This window comes from Ambystoma mexicanum, chromosome 7p (assembly GCF_040938575.1).
Source record: "Ambystoma mexicanum isolate Mex_15411 chromosome 7p, UKY_AmexF1_1, whole genome shotgun sequence".
NCBI lineage: Eukaryota > Metazoa > Chordata > Amphibia > Caudata > Ambystomatidae > Ambystoma > Ambystoma mexicanum.
This window is the reverse complement of record NC_090939.1, coordinates 577,810,253-577,828,964: the sequence shown is the minus strand read 5'-3', so window position 1 is coordinate 577,828,964 and position 18,712 is coordinate 577,810,253. Positions and strand designations below refer to the sequence as shown.

General features: G+C 43.4%; 1 protein-coding gene across 2 annotated transcripts in view; it reads right to left on the bottom strand.

Moving 5' to 3' along the window:
- Positions 1–18,712, bottom strand: part of CNGA3 (cyclic nucleotide gated channel subunit alpha 3) — a 645,151-nt gene that overhangs the window by 427,152 nt on the left and 199,287 nt on the right. For both annotated transcript variants that reach the window (XM_069636583.1, XM_069636584.1), the window contains exon 2: positions 4,955–5,129. In XM_069636583.1, the coding sequence (XP_069492684.1) occupies positions 4,955–5,055 (101 nt within the window). In that variant the 5' untranslated portion in view covers positions 5,056–5,129. The remainder of the gene's footprint in view (positions 1–4,954; positions 5,130–18,712) is intronic.

The following is an 18,712-nucleotide window of genomic DNA, read 5'->3' as shown; positions in this document are numbered from 1 at the left end:
TCTCTCGTTTCTATTTAAAAATGTTCTCCCCATTCACCCCTTTCTTCAATTGTTTTCATTCTCCTTTCTGCTATTATTATTTAACAAGCGGACCTTTGATTTATAGTTGTGATGCAGGATTTGTATTGTTTTCTTTGTTTTTATAAAATGACTTTTGAATCCACAAATATACTAAACAGTTTGGTTATTCAGGCCAATGCACCAAGAAGAACAATTATATTATTGGAATTCTAGAAATGGTGTTAACCAGACCTGAACTGGACTGTAGGACAGTGCCCGAAGTGCAGGCCCAAAATGTTAGTGTGGGCCAGTTTGTTGTTGATGTGGGACAGTTTCATGGCTAATGTTGGTCAGTTTGAATTACTTTGCTGTACAGCTGAGAGTTATGACCAGTGTTACTGAGCCAATATTTTCTAAACAACACAATTTGTAACACATTTTAACACAACACTCGCCCTCAGGGACTACCCAAACAATCTGTCAGAAAAGGAACGATTTGCCATTCATGACTGTGGAAACGTTTTCTTTGTTGTAAAGGCTAGTTGCGTGCCCCACTCCGGCCCTGGTGGTGACACCATTCACATATAATTACATGAATACATATAGATGAACGAATTAACGAATTAACGAATGAACTAATTAATGAATGACAAGATAATTCAAAAAAATGAAACAAGGTGGGAAGAAAAGACAAACGAGAGAAATACAATAAAAATTCAAACTTGGGGGAAGAGGCAGAAAAAACAGAGAGGAATGGAGTGAACAGAAGTGAATAAGAAAAGAAACAATTGGAAGTAGTGAACATCTCTGGCATTAGAAGAAGATGTGCTGGGTTATGAAAGGAAGAGGGAGGGACCTAGGAAAGGAAGATGGGCTGGTGGGAATTCATGTACGAACGGAGGGAGGGATGGGCTAGTGTTTGCTTGGGGGGTGAGGGACAGGGGGCATAGTGTTTGGTTGGAGGTGGGAGCCATGGGGCATAGTGTTTGGTTGGAGGTTAGAGGGGTGAGGGGGCCATGGGGCATAGTGTTTGGTTGGGGGTGAGGGGGCCATGGGGCATAGTGTTTGGTTGGGGGTGAGGGGGCCACGGGGCATAGTGTTTGTTTGGGGTTGGGAGCCAAGGGGCATAGTGTTTGGGTGGGGTGGGAGCCATGGGGCATAGTGTTTGGTTGGGGGTGAGGGGGCCATGGGGCATAGTGTTTGTTTGGGGTTGGGAGCCATGGGGCATAGTGTTTGGTTGGCGGTGAGGGACAGGGGGCATAGTGTTTGGTTGGGGGTGGGGGCCATGGGGCATAGTGTTTGGTTGGCGGTGAGAGACAGGGGGCATAGTGTTTGCTTGGGGGGTGAGGGACAGGGGGCATAGTGTTTGGTTGGAGGTGGGAGCCATGGGGCATAGTGTTTGGTTGGGGGTTAGGGGGTTGAGGGGGCCATGGGGCATAGTGTTTGGTTGGGGGTGAGGGGGCCATGGGGCATAGTGTTTGGTTGGCGGTGAGGGACAGGTGGCATAGTGTTTGGTTGGGGATGAGGGGGCCATGGGTCACAGTGTTTGGTATGGGGTGAGGGGGCCATGGGGCATAGTGTTTGGTTGGGGGTGAGGGTGCCATGGGGCATAGTGTTTGGTTGGGGGTGAGGGACAGGGGGCATAGTGTTTGCTTGGGGGGTGAGGGACAGGGGGCATAGTGTTTGGTTGGGGTGGGGGCCATGGGGCATAGTGTTTGGTTGGGGTGGGAGCCATGGGGCATAGTGTTTGGTTGGGGGTGAGGGGCCCATGGGGCATAGTGTTTGGTTGGGGGTGAAGGGGCCATGGGGCATAGTGTTTGGTTGGGGGTGAGGGGCCATGGGGCATAGTGTTTGGCTGGGGATGGGAGCCATGGGGCATAGTGTTTGGTTGGGGGTGAGGGGACCATGGGGCATAGTGTTTGGTTGGGGATGGGAGCCATGGGGCATAGTGTTGCACTCCAAGAGTGAACTCAATAATAAAGCTAAAACAGGCACAGTTAGGAGATGTACATCCTTTGCTTTTTTGAGGAAACCTGACTCAACGAAGGCCATACTCCTCTTGGGTAACCCAAACAGCAAACTATAGCAGTCCAAAATAACGGAATGTCCAATCAAGGGTCAATAAAATATATATAATTTAATTAAACAGACGATATACAATAACTAAATCGAAATAAATGATAGCAATGGAAAATGTGTAGTACAAAATGTAAGTTTGAAATGCAATAAAAATCGTTACCCCTCAAAAACATATCTTTTTCCATGTGTTTAATACAAATTGGGGGTTGAAAAAGCCTCCTGACATGTCCCGCCTACCGCCCCACCCACTTTTACTTTTCGGCCCACTATAGCCCTCATGCAAGGTACTTTCGGCCCTCTGTCAAAATCAGTTGTGCACCCCTGGGCTAAAGAAAGGTTGAAGGCAAGTGTACAAGCACAGATGGAAGGAAAGAACAAGTCAATGCGATAGAGGGAGGGATTACTGAATGGAAGTGAATAGGAAGAATATGGGATGGTAATAGAAAAGTAGGAAGCTAAAAAGGAAACAGAAACAAGAGGCACGTAAATAAAGAGGACGAGATGGGTGGATAGATTGATCATCGGATGGATGGATGGATGGATGGATGGATGGATGAATTTAAACAAGAAGAAAAAAAGGACGTGTTAAAGACTAATACTATGCAAGGGTGATAAATGTATTTAGTTAGTAGAAAAATGGAACAGTGAGAGAGACTAAAGCTTGCGAAGAAAAGCTGATGTCACTAAGTGTGTTTGTGTGTGTGTACTCACTATGTGTGTGTGCTAAATCTATGGGTGTGTGTGTATGCATGCATGCGCGCACGTGCATGTGACCAACGCAGGGGTGGACTGGCATACAATGAACTCTGGAGATTTCCCAGCGGGTCTCGGCACCAAGGGCCTCTTTTTTGTGGGTACCATGGTTGAATCTCCTTTCAAACCGCCTAATCCACCACATCACTTAGAATTAAAGAATGTGTGGAAAAGCTACCAGCATGTTATTCCTCCCAGTTAACAAATGTTACATGTCAGATTTGTGTTATGTTTAACCACATTGCATTCTCTATATAGGGGAAAATGTCCATTTAAATTCATCATTTGGACTCATTTTTGCACCCCCATGATTTTGGGGAAGTGCCCCCCCCTCACCATCCCCCTGATTAGGGGGCTTGAGCATGCCCACGCGGTGTAATATGAGGCTACTTTGAAAAACGTTTGCACTGCCACTTTGCTTTCCCAGCCCAACTCTGGACCAACCTCACCAACTGCTCTGCCACCGACAGTGGTGTAAATTCCCCAAGGAAAAAGCAGGGCTGTCAACAGCTTGCCCGGTCTTAAAAGCCTTCACATTTCTGTGGTAGGCCAAGAGGGAGACCTCAAGCCTGCTTGCCCATTCGATTGAATGCAGCCTTCTGTATTGTAAAATTAGAAGAAACGGTCCGTAGAAGAGACCTGTGCAAGCATAACCTTACCAGCTGCAGGGAGTACGAGTCCAGCAACATGTCAAACACTAACATCTCTTGCCACGGGCTTAAGATATCTTCACTCAAACATTCATTTGAACAAATAGACAATGGATCTTGTACCCAGCGTGTGCCCTCTGAAAAATGGGATGGACACATGTAGATGGCTGCATTCCTTTGCGATCACGTGGTGGGCGGGAGAGGCTACGTGTAGAAGATGATGTATGGACATGTATGACAGTAAGGGTGAAAGTGTGCAGTCAGGTAGCGCTCGATGTGTGCTTTGAAATGAATAATGGCCTCTAGTCGTTAGACTGTAAGAGTCATTCCCAGTGGCAGTGTGGTAAATAAAAAGGTATAATTCCATTACTGACATTTATGGGGTGCTACTGATGTTACTGCCATTTTTAATCCAATGGAAAATTCTTAATTGGACCTTGAAGAGGAGAATTCAAGCTCCTGAAGGTAAATCCTTGACTTGAATGACAAACATGGTGAGAATAATTGCAGGCTTAATTACTGCCCGCGTCATTCCACAAATATCCCCATGGAATCCCATGGATAACAGAAATGTGGATAAACAGTGCCATATCACCATTCGGAATCTGGTGGTAAATCTGCCATACCAAGCAGCTGTACCGATGATGGAATTGCCAGTAACCATGAGGAATTACCACCAAACTCGGAATGAGGTCCAATGTCTTAAAATTCAAAATAGTTAGGGATTGCTCACTGTACAATGAAGTAATAGCTACTTACAGAGATAAATGTACAGAGGCTATATAGATATATTTTACATTGACAGTAAAATACTACAAAAAGTATGGTGAACAATTCTAATTTTAGCAGAAAGAAGGGGACCCAATGTGGGCCTTTGGGGGAACGATTGCAGTGTGCCAGTTTGTGTGCAGGGCAGATGGTATCAAGCAGTTACATGAAGTCGGACCCCAGAAATGTACGGGTGGTGTTTTATGCTTAAATCACAACACTACATGAAGGAAATTTGCAAGAAATTTGATTTTCTAAAGTGTAAGGGACCCTGTAACCTTACAAACCTCATCCCTACATCCGGGATCAGGAACATCATGACTTTTTACATAAAGAATCGTGGTTAGACGTGCTTAGCCACACAGGTGTGGCTAAGAGGAGGTAAAAAAGAGATGCCTTTGCCTTCACTCTGGCAAAAGTCCCTCACCCAAGTGAGAAGACGTCCCCATGAGATGTAATTGACATATTTGGTACAAGTCAGAAAGTCCAATTACATCCTTATGTCTAGTATTTTGGCATGAAAGTATTTTTTTTCTAGAGAAACTTACTAGTGTGTCCATGGTTGTCGGACAACCACACAGAAAGTGTTTAGGCGAAGTTCAAGTCTACTCATACACAATGCACACATGCATTTTGTTGGGAGATATCCTGTCATTCGGGTCTGATACAAGCATGGTATTTTAAGTGTTGTGATAGTTACTTACCGGCTCGTCCCATTTCCGATTCTTTCAATGTCTTCATCTGTGGTACGGATGGAGAGCCTGTGCATAGGCGGGTGAGAGTGCTGTGTGCTGATGACCGCCATTTTCTTGCTTCACTTCATGAGTCATCCATACAGCAGAGGAGCTTAATCTTCATGAGTTTCCTTGAACGGATTATCTGCCATTTATAATAGAATAGAATAAAACGTTGATTACCAATGGAAAAGGTGGTTCCACAAAATATGATTATGAACTATATGAAATATGGTATGTCTGATCTATTAGAACCTATACGAATCTACCTGAATCAACAAGGTGTACATATGTGTTAGTCTTATATTACTTCTCGATTCAGCGAGCAATATTTCAGAACTGTTTTGGAGGAAATTATGAGGGGCAGTGAGAAGGAAACAATAGCCGCAATGAAGAGCTTTAGTTGTTTTGAAAAAAAACATCACAATGTTTATTTAGTTTTGGCTATTAGGTGTGTACTGGGTCTATTGGTCAATTGTTGGGAGCACCTGGTCGTCAGTAAGCGGCCAGCAGGTTGGAGTGGTCAACGTAAATATATAGCCAACTTGTAGTTGAGAGCACCTGGTCGTCAGTAAGTGGCCAGCAGGATGGAGTGGTCAACGTAAAAATATACCCAACCTGTCCACCCGATCGACCACTAAGTGAAGAGCAGCAACTGAATCACATAGGGTAAGTTGGGTGTAGGAGGAGGTAGGGGTATGGTTAGGGGCAGGCAAAGGGGTGGGATACAAATGAGGAGTCCAGGGGGAAGAGAGCATAGGAAAGAAGGGTGTGAGGGGACCCCAGTCTAGAAATGAACTGAGAGCGTGGTGGCGGAGTAGGGCAGAGAGGATGAGGAAGTCATTGTGGCTAGACTCTAACAAGGTAAGATGGGGGCAGAGGTGCCAAAGGCTGGGGCTACATGGGTGTAGTTAATGTGGGAGTATGGAGAAGAGACTAAGAATCCATGACAAGAAGAGAAAAGCAAGGGTATGGGTGGAAAGGTGGTAGGACAGAAGGGGAGGTGGAGGAAATGGATTTTTGGGCAAAGAAGGGGATCAGCTGCATATGTTGACCACAAGGGGTCGACCAATATGTAACTGCTCATAGAAAACAGCAAGTGTTGAACACTTTGAGGGAGAAGCAGGGGACGGGGGATCGAACACACTACCCGGTATCTATGAAAGTTTGCTGATTTTTGTTTTCCGAATGACAATTTCGTAGAATTTATTTGGGATGATTTTGCTGCTTTGTTTGACCCAACCAGCGTGGGGAGACCCTGTGCACTGCCCCTTCCACTCCCAACCCCCTACCATCTGTATGTTTGTGATAAAAAAAGCAACAGAAAATGCAGCAAAACCAAATTAGATAAAAGTGCCTTTCGGCAAAAGTGGCATATACCCAAGACCGGTTAACCACCTGCCAGTGATCATTAGATATAGAACCATTAGGGACCAGGCAGTGGGCTCCTACTAGGGAGGATTGCTCTGGTACTATATGGAGGGAGGAGAAGCACCTACCAGAAGTGAAGAAGAGTTCAGTGGGGAAGGCTGGAGCTCCCCGCACATCTACCCACATTGTGACTGTAGAGATGAATACACTATGAGTCTTTGGATGAACTTGGGGCGGGGGCTTAATTATACTAGCACTTATCCCAAAGGATATACAGACTGATGCACAGACCATAACTCACAGTATTGCGCTACTGTTAAGATGTCAGCCCATACGCTGGCTACCCACACACTCTGTACAGTACTCTGCTGCTCTCGAGCAAGGTCCGCACTTTAGAGTTCATAGCATAATTAGGCCCCCACATCAAGTTCCTCCAAAGACTCAGACTGGGAAAGAGAATATTTATTTAAGTCCTGAAAGGGCAGAACAAGTAAAACAAGAATTGGCTTTTTGCGTAATCATTGGACAGGCATTTGCCAGTCACTGCCATAATGATACTACATGGCTATACGATGGCAACAGCTGGAAAATGGTGTGATTACCTGGGCATATGATAGCAGCGCAGTGCCTGCCAAATGCCTAATACCAGCTAAAACGCTTGGCTGCGCATTAACTCTCATTAAAATGTGTACAAATAACTCTGGCAGGCCAAAGGTGATGTTACTGTTTGGTAGAGCTAACTCAGATATCCCAGGAGGAGGTGTTTTGGGCAGGGAAGGAAAGGTAGTGGGTGGGAACGACCATTCAAATTAGAATGGCCATCGGCAGTGAATGAGTGGGTAAATAACCCAACAATGCCCACAACCTGTGTGTCCCTCCTCACGTATCAGAACCCTCCTAGCTTTACTCCAATGCAATAATTGTGGCTTATAGGGGGCGCTTAAGCACCACCTAATAGCCAAATACTAAAAGATGCCTTTTCAGGTACGAGACATATGCATAACATAAATACAACATGTCTGCGTATTGTTAGCATTCCAGCAATGCATGAAATAATTGTCACTTACTATTTACTAACTCACTTATATGCATATCCAGTGTTGTATTTATGTTATGCATATGTCTCGTACCTTAAAAGGCATATTTTCCCCTCTTTAAACCTTGTTCTATGTATACAATTACATTCTTGATTTGTTTTTGGAAACACTCCTATTCCTTTGGTGATCTTTTTATGAGTCTTTAAGCTAGTATACATGTTGAACTAGCCCCACTGCAAAAAAGAGTTGACCGCCTGTGCATCAATGACAAGGGTAGCCTTTGACCCCCCTCTTTCTCCTTTTCACGGAGTACAGCATGGACAACTAGTGCAGGGAGACTGCTCATGGCTCAGATCATCTGCAAACAAATCCATAGGAGTGGAACTTGTCACATCAGATAAGCCTGAAGCCTTGATTAGACAATTGGAATGGAAAATCCGCCGAGACAAACTTCTGAAGCTGCATGCAACCACCCAGCCCAGTATCATAGGGCACAAAGAATCCGACGTGGCATAAGAGTAGCGCTAGAACCAACTTTATGTAAAGAGAACCCAAAAACAAAGAGGTGATGGCTGGAAGGTTTAGACTGAATCTTAACCACTGGCATTGCTCTGGGCAACCCTCCAGACCATCGTTCTTCGCCTACCAAGCCATTACAGAAGGGGAAAGACCATATGCAAATCAGGCTTGGTCCCACCCCAAAAGGGGCAGTCCAGCCCGAACTGCTAGCTCACATCCCTTCTGCACAAGACCACAAGCATCCCCAAACATGTTTTGGCCTTCTTGGGCCTCATCAGTGAGGAGTAGCTTGGGTCTCTAGGCCCAGCAGGCACGGGACCCACGTCTGGGCATACCCGTCCCACTCGGGGTGACAAAGCAAAAACAAAGGGGTGATGGCTGGAAGGTTTAGACTGAATCTTAACCACTGGCATTGCTCGGGGCAACCCTCCAGACCATCGTTCTTCGCCTGCCAAGCCATTACAGAAGGGGAAAGACCATATGTAAATCAGGCTTCGTCCGACCCCAAAAGGGGTAGTCCAGCCCGAACTGCTAGGTCACATCCCTTCTGCACGAGACCACAAGCATCCCCAAACATGTTTTGGCCTTCTTGGGCCTCATCAGTGAGGAGTAGCTTGTGTCTCTAGGCCCAGCAGGCACGGGACCCACGTCTGGGCATACCCATCCCACTCGGGGTGACAAAGCAAAAACAAAGAGGTGATGGCTGGAAGGTTTAGACTGAATCTTAACCACTGGAATTGCTTGGGGCAACCCTCCAGACCATCGTTCTTCGCCTGACAAGCCATTACAGAAGGGGAAAGACCATATGCAAATCGGGCTTGGTCGCACCCCAAAAGGGGCAGTCCAGCCCGAACTGCTAGGTCACATCCCTTCTGCACGAGGCCACAAGCATCCCCAAACATGTTTCGGCCTTCTTGGGCCTCATCAGTGAGGAGTAGCTTGGGTCTCTAGGCCCAGCAGGCACAGGACCCACGTCTGGGCATACCCGTCCCACTCTGGGTGACAAAGCAAAAACAAAGAGGTGATGGCTGGAAGGTTTAGACTGAATCTTAACCACTGGCATTGCTCGGGACAACCCTCCAGACCATCGTTCTTCGCCTGCCAAGCCATTACAGAAGGGGAAAGACCATAATTGTTGTATTGGAGTGTAGTGCCTTTATCGGTTGAAGCAAAGCGTTTGGGCAGTTTCGATTTTCCAACTTCTGCCATAGTTTAATTCGATTAATTGAATCGAACGCTTGCTGTAAGTCGATGAATGCCATGAATAATTGATCTTTCTTATTTAGGGCATCGAGTTTTAACAGATTTACCAGAACAAGGTTGTTCTCTACTCCCACGCCCGTTGTGAAACCAGTTTGTCTGATATCAGGTAGGTTGACTTCATTGGCCCATGCAGATAGCTTTTTTTGTAAGAAAGTCGCCAGCACTTTGCCAATAGTGTCCAGGAGGGCAATCGGTCGATAGTTGGCGGGATCGTCACGACTGCCCTTCTTATATACTGGTACTATTATTGCCTCAGTCCATGAACTCGGTACCTGTTTTCTATCGGCTATCGCCACGAAACGTTTGCCAATGAATTTGGACCATGCATGGCTATGTTCTTTTAACATTGTGTTGCTGATTCCGTCTGGCCCAGCAGCTCTTGAGGTCTTTAATTTTGATATGGCCATTAGAATGTTTTCTCTAGACTCAATTATGTCCCAGTCTGTGTTGTTATTTCCACTCTCTTCAAGGTGTGGTGTCTCCTTTCCTGTAAAGACACTTTGAAAGTGTGTTATCCAGTCACTTTCGGACACTCCATTAGACATTAGGGCGTCCTGATTAACCATGCCTTTATTCAGGATTTTCCATATTTCCCTTGAATTATTTTTTTTGATCAAGGCCAACATTTCTTCGCCACGCTCTTGATCTCTCTGATAAGAGAAAGATTTTAACCAATTTCGATATTGTTGTTTTCTCTGTTTTATTTGGCACAGGACATTCGCTCCATGCTGTTTTTTTAATTTAGTTATGTCTTTCCTGATCTGTTTTTTTTGATTTATCAAAGTGTGGCTCCAATTATGTTTATGATCTTTATTATTTTGGGATACTTTCCCAGCAAAGCCTGTATTCAGGCTTGGTAACAACGGTATGTAGTTTAAAGGGTCGACGTTATCATAGTTTGTTGCTTGTATTTCATTGGACAGTTTGATAATTTGGTATTCTTTTATCCTTAGACGATTTCGCCCATGATTTACTTCAAGTGCTTTACTGTTGGTCTTACATTTCTTTTTACGTTTTAACAACCAGGACATTACTAATGGGTAATGATCACTGTTGGTTGTAGGTATAATTTGGAGATTGGTGATAGTTGCAAACACATTTCTAGAAATCCAAAAATAATCTAAGGTCTTTTTGTATCCCATGTTCTCCCAGGTGAAATTTGGTGGTATGTCACCTCTCACTTGACCATTTGCCATCATGCAGTCACGGGCTTCCAGTTCTTTACTCCATTGCGTTCTGTTTTTATTTCCATGGCATCCATCTAACGAATTTTCTTCGATAGGTTTCTTATGTTCATCAAACCAAGAAATATTCAAGTCTCCACATATGATTATTGCAAGGTCCAAACAGGTCCGTTGGTGGCTATCTATTATTTGCATTACAGCAGATATAAATGCGTCAGTCGAGATTTTTAACGGATTCCAGTACACGTTCAAAATTAATAGATATTCATTGTTGTTTTGAGTATTCGTTGTTTGAAGTAGTGTTCCTTGAACATAACTATTTGGATTAATTTTTTCAGTTATTTCCCAATTTGTTCCTGATTTTATCATTGTAATTAAGCCAGAAAATGGACGTCCCTTGTTGTTTTTTTCTGCTGGGTTTAGCAATGTTACATAGCCATCTTTAGTTGGTGGCACCCGCAACCAGGTTTCCTGTAAACAGATGGCGAAGTTATCAGTTAGATCAACCGGAAAGTCATTATATAGATGGTTGAAGCCCCTTGTGTTCCAAGAAATCACAGTCGCAGGCGCATCAATTCCCTTTTTTTTTGCGCTAAAGCTTATTTGTCTTGTTGTCATGGTTCCTTTTCTTTGCATTACTAAGTGGTATGATTTTTAACTGTCTCCTCAAGCTATCACGTCGCTGTTCCAAAGTTTCTTTCGCTTTTATATTCGCAGAGATCGCTGTTGGTCCTTGGCTATTTGTTGGATCATAAAGTGAGATCTCAAATCCCAAGCACATGAGATCCTGCTTTGCAGAAAGTAACATTGTACGTACTGCTTGGGAATTTATGTGGAGAAGTACAATGTCAACTCGATCTTCCGAAAAGTATTCAACAATACGGATGTCCTCGGACCTGATATTCCTTAGCGCTGGTACTGCATGCAGTAGACGCATGATGTTTCCGCGATTCAAGTTAACATCTGATTCATTTCGGAAAATGTTTTCGATCATGATCTTTTGATAGGATGCCTTAAGTGCAGTTCGGGGAAAATCATGTAAGTCAGAAGAGGACTTGCAATTATGTGCGGACGTGTATTTTGGATTTAATTCCGAACGAGAGTTGTTTGCTGACTTGGAGTTAAAGTCTGGTGGACCTCTCTTCCGTCCAGACAAAGGTTCGACATTTGTTCTTTGTTTCTCCCTGACCTCACCTATATCACTTTTCTGGCCTCCTGTTTTCTTTAAAAGCGGTTTCCCTGGTTTTGTCTGTATTGGTGAGTCTGAACTACTTGCCGACATGTTTGTCAGGTCCACAGCAGATCCTCGAGGGGATTCCTCAGCCTCATTATCATCATATGTAGACAAATTACATAGTTCTTCTATTAGATCTCCAAGATCAGAAGATCTCTGGTCTGATTCGATTCTCATCCGCTTTTTTGGGTTTGCAAGCGATTTGCACTTAGGTTCAGCTATTGTCTCAGCTTTTCCCACTTTACTATTTGCATTTGATTTGCCAAAGCTTTTGTTTACAGTTGACTTTGATTTCACAGGCGTAGTCAGATTTCTTATAAATTGTTTTATGTTGCTTCTGTGTTTTGGAACAGTCTGAATGTTCTTTTTTTTTTCTAGCTTTTTCTTTGGGTGACCATTTGTCCCTGAGATTGTTTTTTCTTTGTTTGCCGTAATCTCAAGGTTTTTGGCGGGGCCGCTGAAAATGCCATATGATGCTTTTGCGGAGGAACATGATGGCTGCTCAGAGCACTTCCCCATGTTCATGTTTATCTCACTGCATCTATTACGGTTATCAACAGTTGAATCAATGGTTCCCTCCGCCAGGGATTGATTTGAAGAATTAGCAATCTTATTTATCTCAGGGGTAATTCTATTAGTCCGTGTCTTTGGAACTATAATTGAGCTGTTTCCTGTTATGTCAATAGGAGCTTGCAAGATTGGACTAGTGACTAAGGAATTTTTATTATTTGCATTTTCTGTATCACGTATTTCTGCATCTAATCTGCATTGTATCCCTGCGTCTGTTCTGCCATAAATATTAATAGGAGTATCTCTTTTCTCTACTTCGTGTGATGGCATTTGTGTTAAATTTTCAAGCATTTCCTCAATGCGTAATTTAGATCCTTTGTGTTCCATCAGCAGTTGTTCAAAGTGCCTGCTCATGTATTCGGCAGACTGAGTGTTTTCGACTTCTTGTCTTAATTGGAAAGCCACGAATTCTGTTTCGATTTTGTTTATTTTGTCGTCTAAGTGTCTCATGATCGCTCCGTTGTTTTGGGAGGATTCGTTCAAGCTTTCATATAGTTTTATGAATGGAATCAAGGCGAGAGATGTTGCAGCCAAGACATTATTGTGGATCTGTATGGCGGCCGCAGCTGATAGGTTCGATTTTGAATCAGAATCTTTGCAGTGTAAGCTACCAGTATTCTCTTTGCTTGAAATACTCTGTTCGTTCATACTGGTTGTTGGAATGCTTTTCGGCCGTTGTTGGATTTCCACATCAGTTGCTTTTCCCCCCTGGCTTTGCGTTTTTGAGCGAGTATTGGCGCTAGTGCAGAGGTGTATTCCTTGACTTTTTGAGCATGGTGTTATGTCAATTGCTGGATTTAAGTTAAGGCGGTCTGCTTTGCGCTTCTGATCCAAAGATGTCTGTTTCAGTCCTGTCACTTTGTCACTGATGGTGCGTTCTTGGTCGCCTTCAATATTTGTGTCAGAGACAGTTTCCACAGTGCTGTTATTGCTTGAGGCTCCAAGAGTGAAACTTGCTGTTAATCTATCTTTCATTTCTTCGAAGTCGGCTAAAAGTATTTTTGTCAAGCGTGCTTCGCGCGCTGCCAGATCTATCTCTTTTAGCGGTAATACATTACAGAGGCCTTGTTGTAGACCAAAGGTCTGATTTCTGATTGTTGCTCCAGATACAGGGTTGCTACTAGTTAATAAATGTAAGGGATTTGACACATTTCCATTGCTTGTCATCGTAGTTGCCATAATTTGGTTGCAGTTCTTGACACCATTTATGATTTTTTGTATTGGCGTACTTTCTTTCCGATGGTTTTCATGTGGTTTGGTAGACAATGGAAAAGTGAATTTCAGTAAGTTTGGATCAAGTGCAATGTTTGGGGCTTCAAGTGCAAGCAGTTCATTGTCTGTTACATCGAAGGGTGACTGAAATGCCTCCGCATTTATCTCAATCACCTCTAATACCTCATTATCTCTGTTTGAGTCAACTTCCGAGTGATTTGTTCCGTTCCTCGGATTTTTGTCTAAAGTTAGGATTCTCCTAGCTTTGCTGCCGTTATCACCGTTGATAAATTGTAAGTGTAAGTTTGTAGATTCGGTGCGGGCTTCGATGGAGGCTTTGGCCATTCTATCCATTTCATTCTTCAAGACCACTAAGCTCTCAGCAGTCTCGCGTGCGTTTGCAGGCATTGCTTGATCGCGCAGATATAATTGCTGCGGTATTGGCAATGATTCCACATCCGAGTTCGCTATAAGGGTGGCTCTACATGCCTCAACCGGCGCCTGGGCTAGAGCAAGTTCAGTTGCTAGTTCACCTAAAGCCGGCGCACTCGCCGGCTCGGGCTCCACAAGAGGTGGAGCTTCTATTGAGTCCGGCGTTGCGCCATCTGTACACTCTTCCAAGATTGTGTCCGTAAAGCATTGGGCAGTTAGGATGGCAGTTGGAGTAGTGGAAAAAACGGGATTAATCAGTCCCGATCTGCTACTTTCAACTCCTCCCTCGATTACATCGAGGGGTAAACTTTGTCTTGCTTCACTTTAGTACAGAGACCGTAGACCGTAGCTGAAGCTCCTCTCTCCTGCTCTCCTGCTCGCACTGCAGCAGACTGGACTCTCTCACGGACTCCGCGCGCGCTCCGCGCTCTTCAGGTGTTTTTGAAGGCGATTGTGCTTTTTTTTCTTAAAGGCACACTGGCACACTGGACAATGGAAACAGAGTACAGAGACCGTAGACCGTAGCTGCAGCTCCTGTCTCCTGCTCTCCTGCTCGCACTGCAGCAGACTGGACTCTCTCACGGACTCCGCGAAAAAACGATATCACACTGAGCAAAATGTGTGAAAATAAGATGAACGTGCGCCCCTGGAATATTGAAATGGGAGACATGGTAACTTCACAGAAAGGGAGCATCAGGCCCTCAATGGATTGTTTGGCAACCAGAAGATACTCTTCAAACCGGCAGACAAAGGAGGGGCCCTTGTCCGCATTGATAAAGGGGATTACTTAAAAGAAGTTGAAAGACAAATGTGGGACCACGAGACATACCAAGAGATCCAATTTGATCAAACGAAAAAAGTCTGGGCGCTAATTAAAGAAGTCTTGGATGAATCTGAGAACAGAGATGTACAAGAACATTCTTAGAAATCTTGCAGCCGGTTATACCGGTATTTTACATTTTACCAAAGATCCATAAGAGTCTTACAAATCCTCCTGGACGCCCCATTATTGCCACCATGGGCAGTCTATTAGAACGCCTGGCGAAATACCTTGATAGGATGATACAACCACTGATTCAAGAGAGGCCAACCAACCTGAAAGACACTATGCATTTTCTACCCAAACTAAATGATATTCAGTTTATAAAGGGACTGGACACACTGTTCAGAATGGACGTAACCTCTCTCGTAACACCAACATCATACGTGAAGCAGGCTTGGAGGCTACTAGAAGCGGATACTTGTTCAGGCGCCGGGATATGTGTACTTACGTTATTGAAATTGGTGCTAATGAACAACTTTTTCAAATTTGATAATAAATCTATTTGCAACTATCAGGAACAAGTATGGGGGCGGCGATGGCACCAAGCTACGCAAACATGTACGTGATCTACCTAGAAACGGAACACGGTTTGAATTCGGCAAAATGGATACAACATCTTTCCATCTTCGTGAGATACATAGACAATGTATTTGGGGTTTAGAGGGGACCAGTAGATGAACAGAACAAGTTCTTTGAAATTATGATTTTCATGCACCCCTGGATACGATTTAGCACACAGTCCATTGACACGCAAATTAATTTTCTGGATGTTGAGGTATACTATGAGGAAAGTGGCCTCAGCACTAGGATCTTTACCAAACATACAGATAGAAATAGCTTTATGCTAGCCTTAGTTTTCACCCAAAATGAACAATTGGCAGCGTGCCGCTTAGTCAGTTTCTAAGGTATAGAAAAAACATATCCAATAAAGGTAAGTATAAGAAACAAGCAGCAGAACTACAACTACCGTTTTTGGAGAGGAAGTACAACACTGACCAGATCAAGGGCATATCAGAGATAGTTGAGAAGGTACAGATGGAGACACTACTGACACCAAAACCATTGAAGGTGAATCCACCTTTGGTATATGTCACGACCCACCCGACACAAATCACTAAGATCAAGAGAATAGTTAAGCAGAACTGGAACATCATACTAATGGACCCTACTTTGCAAAGAGTGTTTCCAGAACCTCCCACCTTTGCTTACAGAAACAGCCAAGCTCTTAGAAAAACTATAGTGAGAGCAGAGCTGTCCAAAATGCAAATATCAAAAGAACAATACAAAGGGATTCAACCTTGTTTTAACTGTCAACACTGCAGCAATGTTATTAGAGGCAATATGATCATACACCCACACATGGGGAAGGCAATAGAGTTAAGAGACTCATGCAATTGTGACTCGCAGCATGTAGTGTATGCCCTCAGATGCCCATGTGGCCTGTTCTACGTGGGGTACCTGGGGATGACAATGCGTAAGGCCAAAACCAGGTGGACAGAGCATAAATCAAACATACAAACAAAAAACCTGAAATCACCTGTAGCTACACACTTTGTGGAAGCGAGACATAATATAGCATAATTGAAATGTGTGATGCTAGAACAGGTGACAATGGGGAGCAGGGGATGATTTGCACAAGAAGCTACTGCAAAGAGAGATTGCATGGATAGACATGTTGGACTCCCTCAACCCACGGGGTATGACTAGCGAATGGGATTTAATGTGTTTTGTTTAAATTGGCCTTTGCCCCTGTTGGAGTGTGAGCAGGTCAGCTACCTGAAAGGAGTGAGACACCTAAGATTGGCGAGGGCGATTTGGCAACAATGTCTACTGTAACAAGGATCGACAGATGAAGTTCAACCTAATTTGGTGCAAATTGACTCTGCTGGCGTACAGATGCCCTTTATACTCTACTGTAACAAGGATAGACAGATGAAGTTCAACCTGGGGGGTTTGATGCAAATTGACTCTGCTGGTAAATGGTTGCCCTTTGTATTAACGATGACAAAATTTATAAAATGTTGTTAGCTTTTAGTTACAAGAGAGACTCCTTTACCTCATTAACCACCTGTGAAAAGTACCAACATAAGACTCCTCGGCGTACTAGAATGTGGGACAGACTCCGCCCATTTGCAAAGTAATAGCATCTCCATTGAACAGCATGAATGGAGATCAGAATACTAATGATCTATTAAACCCCAGAACAGTGCAGAACACCAATTAGAGTAATTAACATGTTCTTAGAACATATTTGGACTCAACTCTTGTAGTTCTGGTCCCGTGGAGCACAATTAAATCTGTTACATCGGAATTGTTATGAATCCCACAGTAAGATGACCGCCGCTCCAGTTTAGCAGGCGTTGCGCATGTGGAACTTTGCCATGGCTACGGCAAGTATTTACAAGGGTGTGAGGTGCCTGCCCAGTACTCCGGTCGGCTGCCTCACATCCCGTGCAGGAGAAAACAATGTAGGGATTTACAGATTAGGTTTGCATACTACCGAAGACGATAGCAGAAAGCGGCTCGGGCAGCATCTGCCAAATTCGCTTACATGCTGCAGCAATTAAAAAACACCTGATCACCTATATCGAACAGGTGCTTTTACACAATCTAATTTTTGAAGATTCATGACTCTAAAGGCCTTTTCCCCGTTTCCAATTGGTTACAGAGAGGCAAATGACCTTGCACAGTCAGCCCTGCATGCGAAAGACCACACTGGGGTACCTAAACAGCCAAGGATGGGTGAGTGAAGAATGAATAACCTTAATCTGAGTTACATACTGCATAATTTTCATAGGGATTTGTAGTACTTAACACCATCAGAAGTTAGTGTCTGCTATATTATATGGGGAAAGTTTGTGAATATGCTGTAAGAGATTATTAGAAATAGAAACTATGAGGTGGTTACAGTATGATTTGTTATCCACTTTTGGTATACATATGAACATGTAAAAGTAGTTTGTTCTGGGAAGAAAGACAGCTCAAAGCCCTGAGGGTGGGTTTTGTATATCTGAAACTCGTCTGCAAATTTAACAATGGAGTTTGAATTGACTGTTTGTAGAATCACATGGGTTTACGCAAATGAGAAGTGTTATATACTTTCTTTTGTATTTGTAAAAAAACATTTTTGTATCAAATGTTTTATGCAATTTTGTTTTAACACTTAACAATTGAGTGTGAGAACATTCAGATAAAAAGAGAACATTGTTTCATGTAAGAATTTTATTAATGAAATATATTTTTGAAAACATATGAAAGATCTATGTATTAGACATAATCTTTAAACTATATTGTATAAAAACCATAAAGGGACTTTGTTCGACAGGAGTGCATATGGGTTACCTGTTGGTAACAACAGGCTGTTTTGAACAATAATTGTGTGAAGTCTCCGAAGGCCCGGGGACTATAACCACATGCACCTGAAGTGTTTCTAAAGTGTTACTTGACTATCATTATTCCTCGAGATTAGAAACATAAATATTACAGAACACGCTAGCAAATAATACTATTTGTAGTGCCCCTCCTCTATAAACTTCAGATCATCTGCAAGGCCAAGTCGATAAGAGGACTGGAACACTTAAAAAGTCCATCAGAAGTGGTTTGAAGTACACTTTCTGGGGTGTGAATGCCACAAAATTATGTGGATTAAAATGTGGACTGAGTACTGGACTCAATGCATTAGGTCCTCTTGGCATAGACCGTTCACATACATTGAATTAGGCTTCCCTCCTGAAGTTATTCCTGGATAAATCTCCATACTTTTCTTTTTTAGTTACTCCCCCAAGTTGTGTGTATTAGAATTCAGAGTGTATTGTCTATGATCACTTATATTGTGTGCATATTGTGTGCATATTGTGCTTACACACATTCCGATCATATTTTATGTGCATACAGTATGCACATTGTGAATATATGGTTTCTAGTTGTGTGTGTTCTAAGCATGCATGTGCATATGTATGTTCTGAGCCTGTTCTTGACCCTTGTGGGCATTATAAGTTATTATAGTGTCTGCATTTTCAAATTGTAAAGTATGTGTGTATATGGTGCTTATGCATAGTCTGGGGGATTCTTTTGTACAGGAAG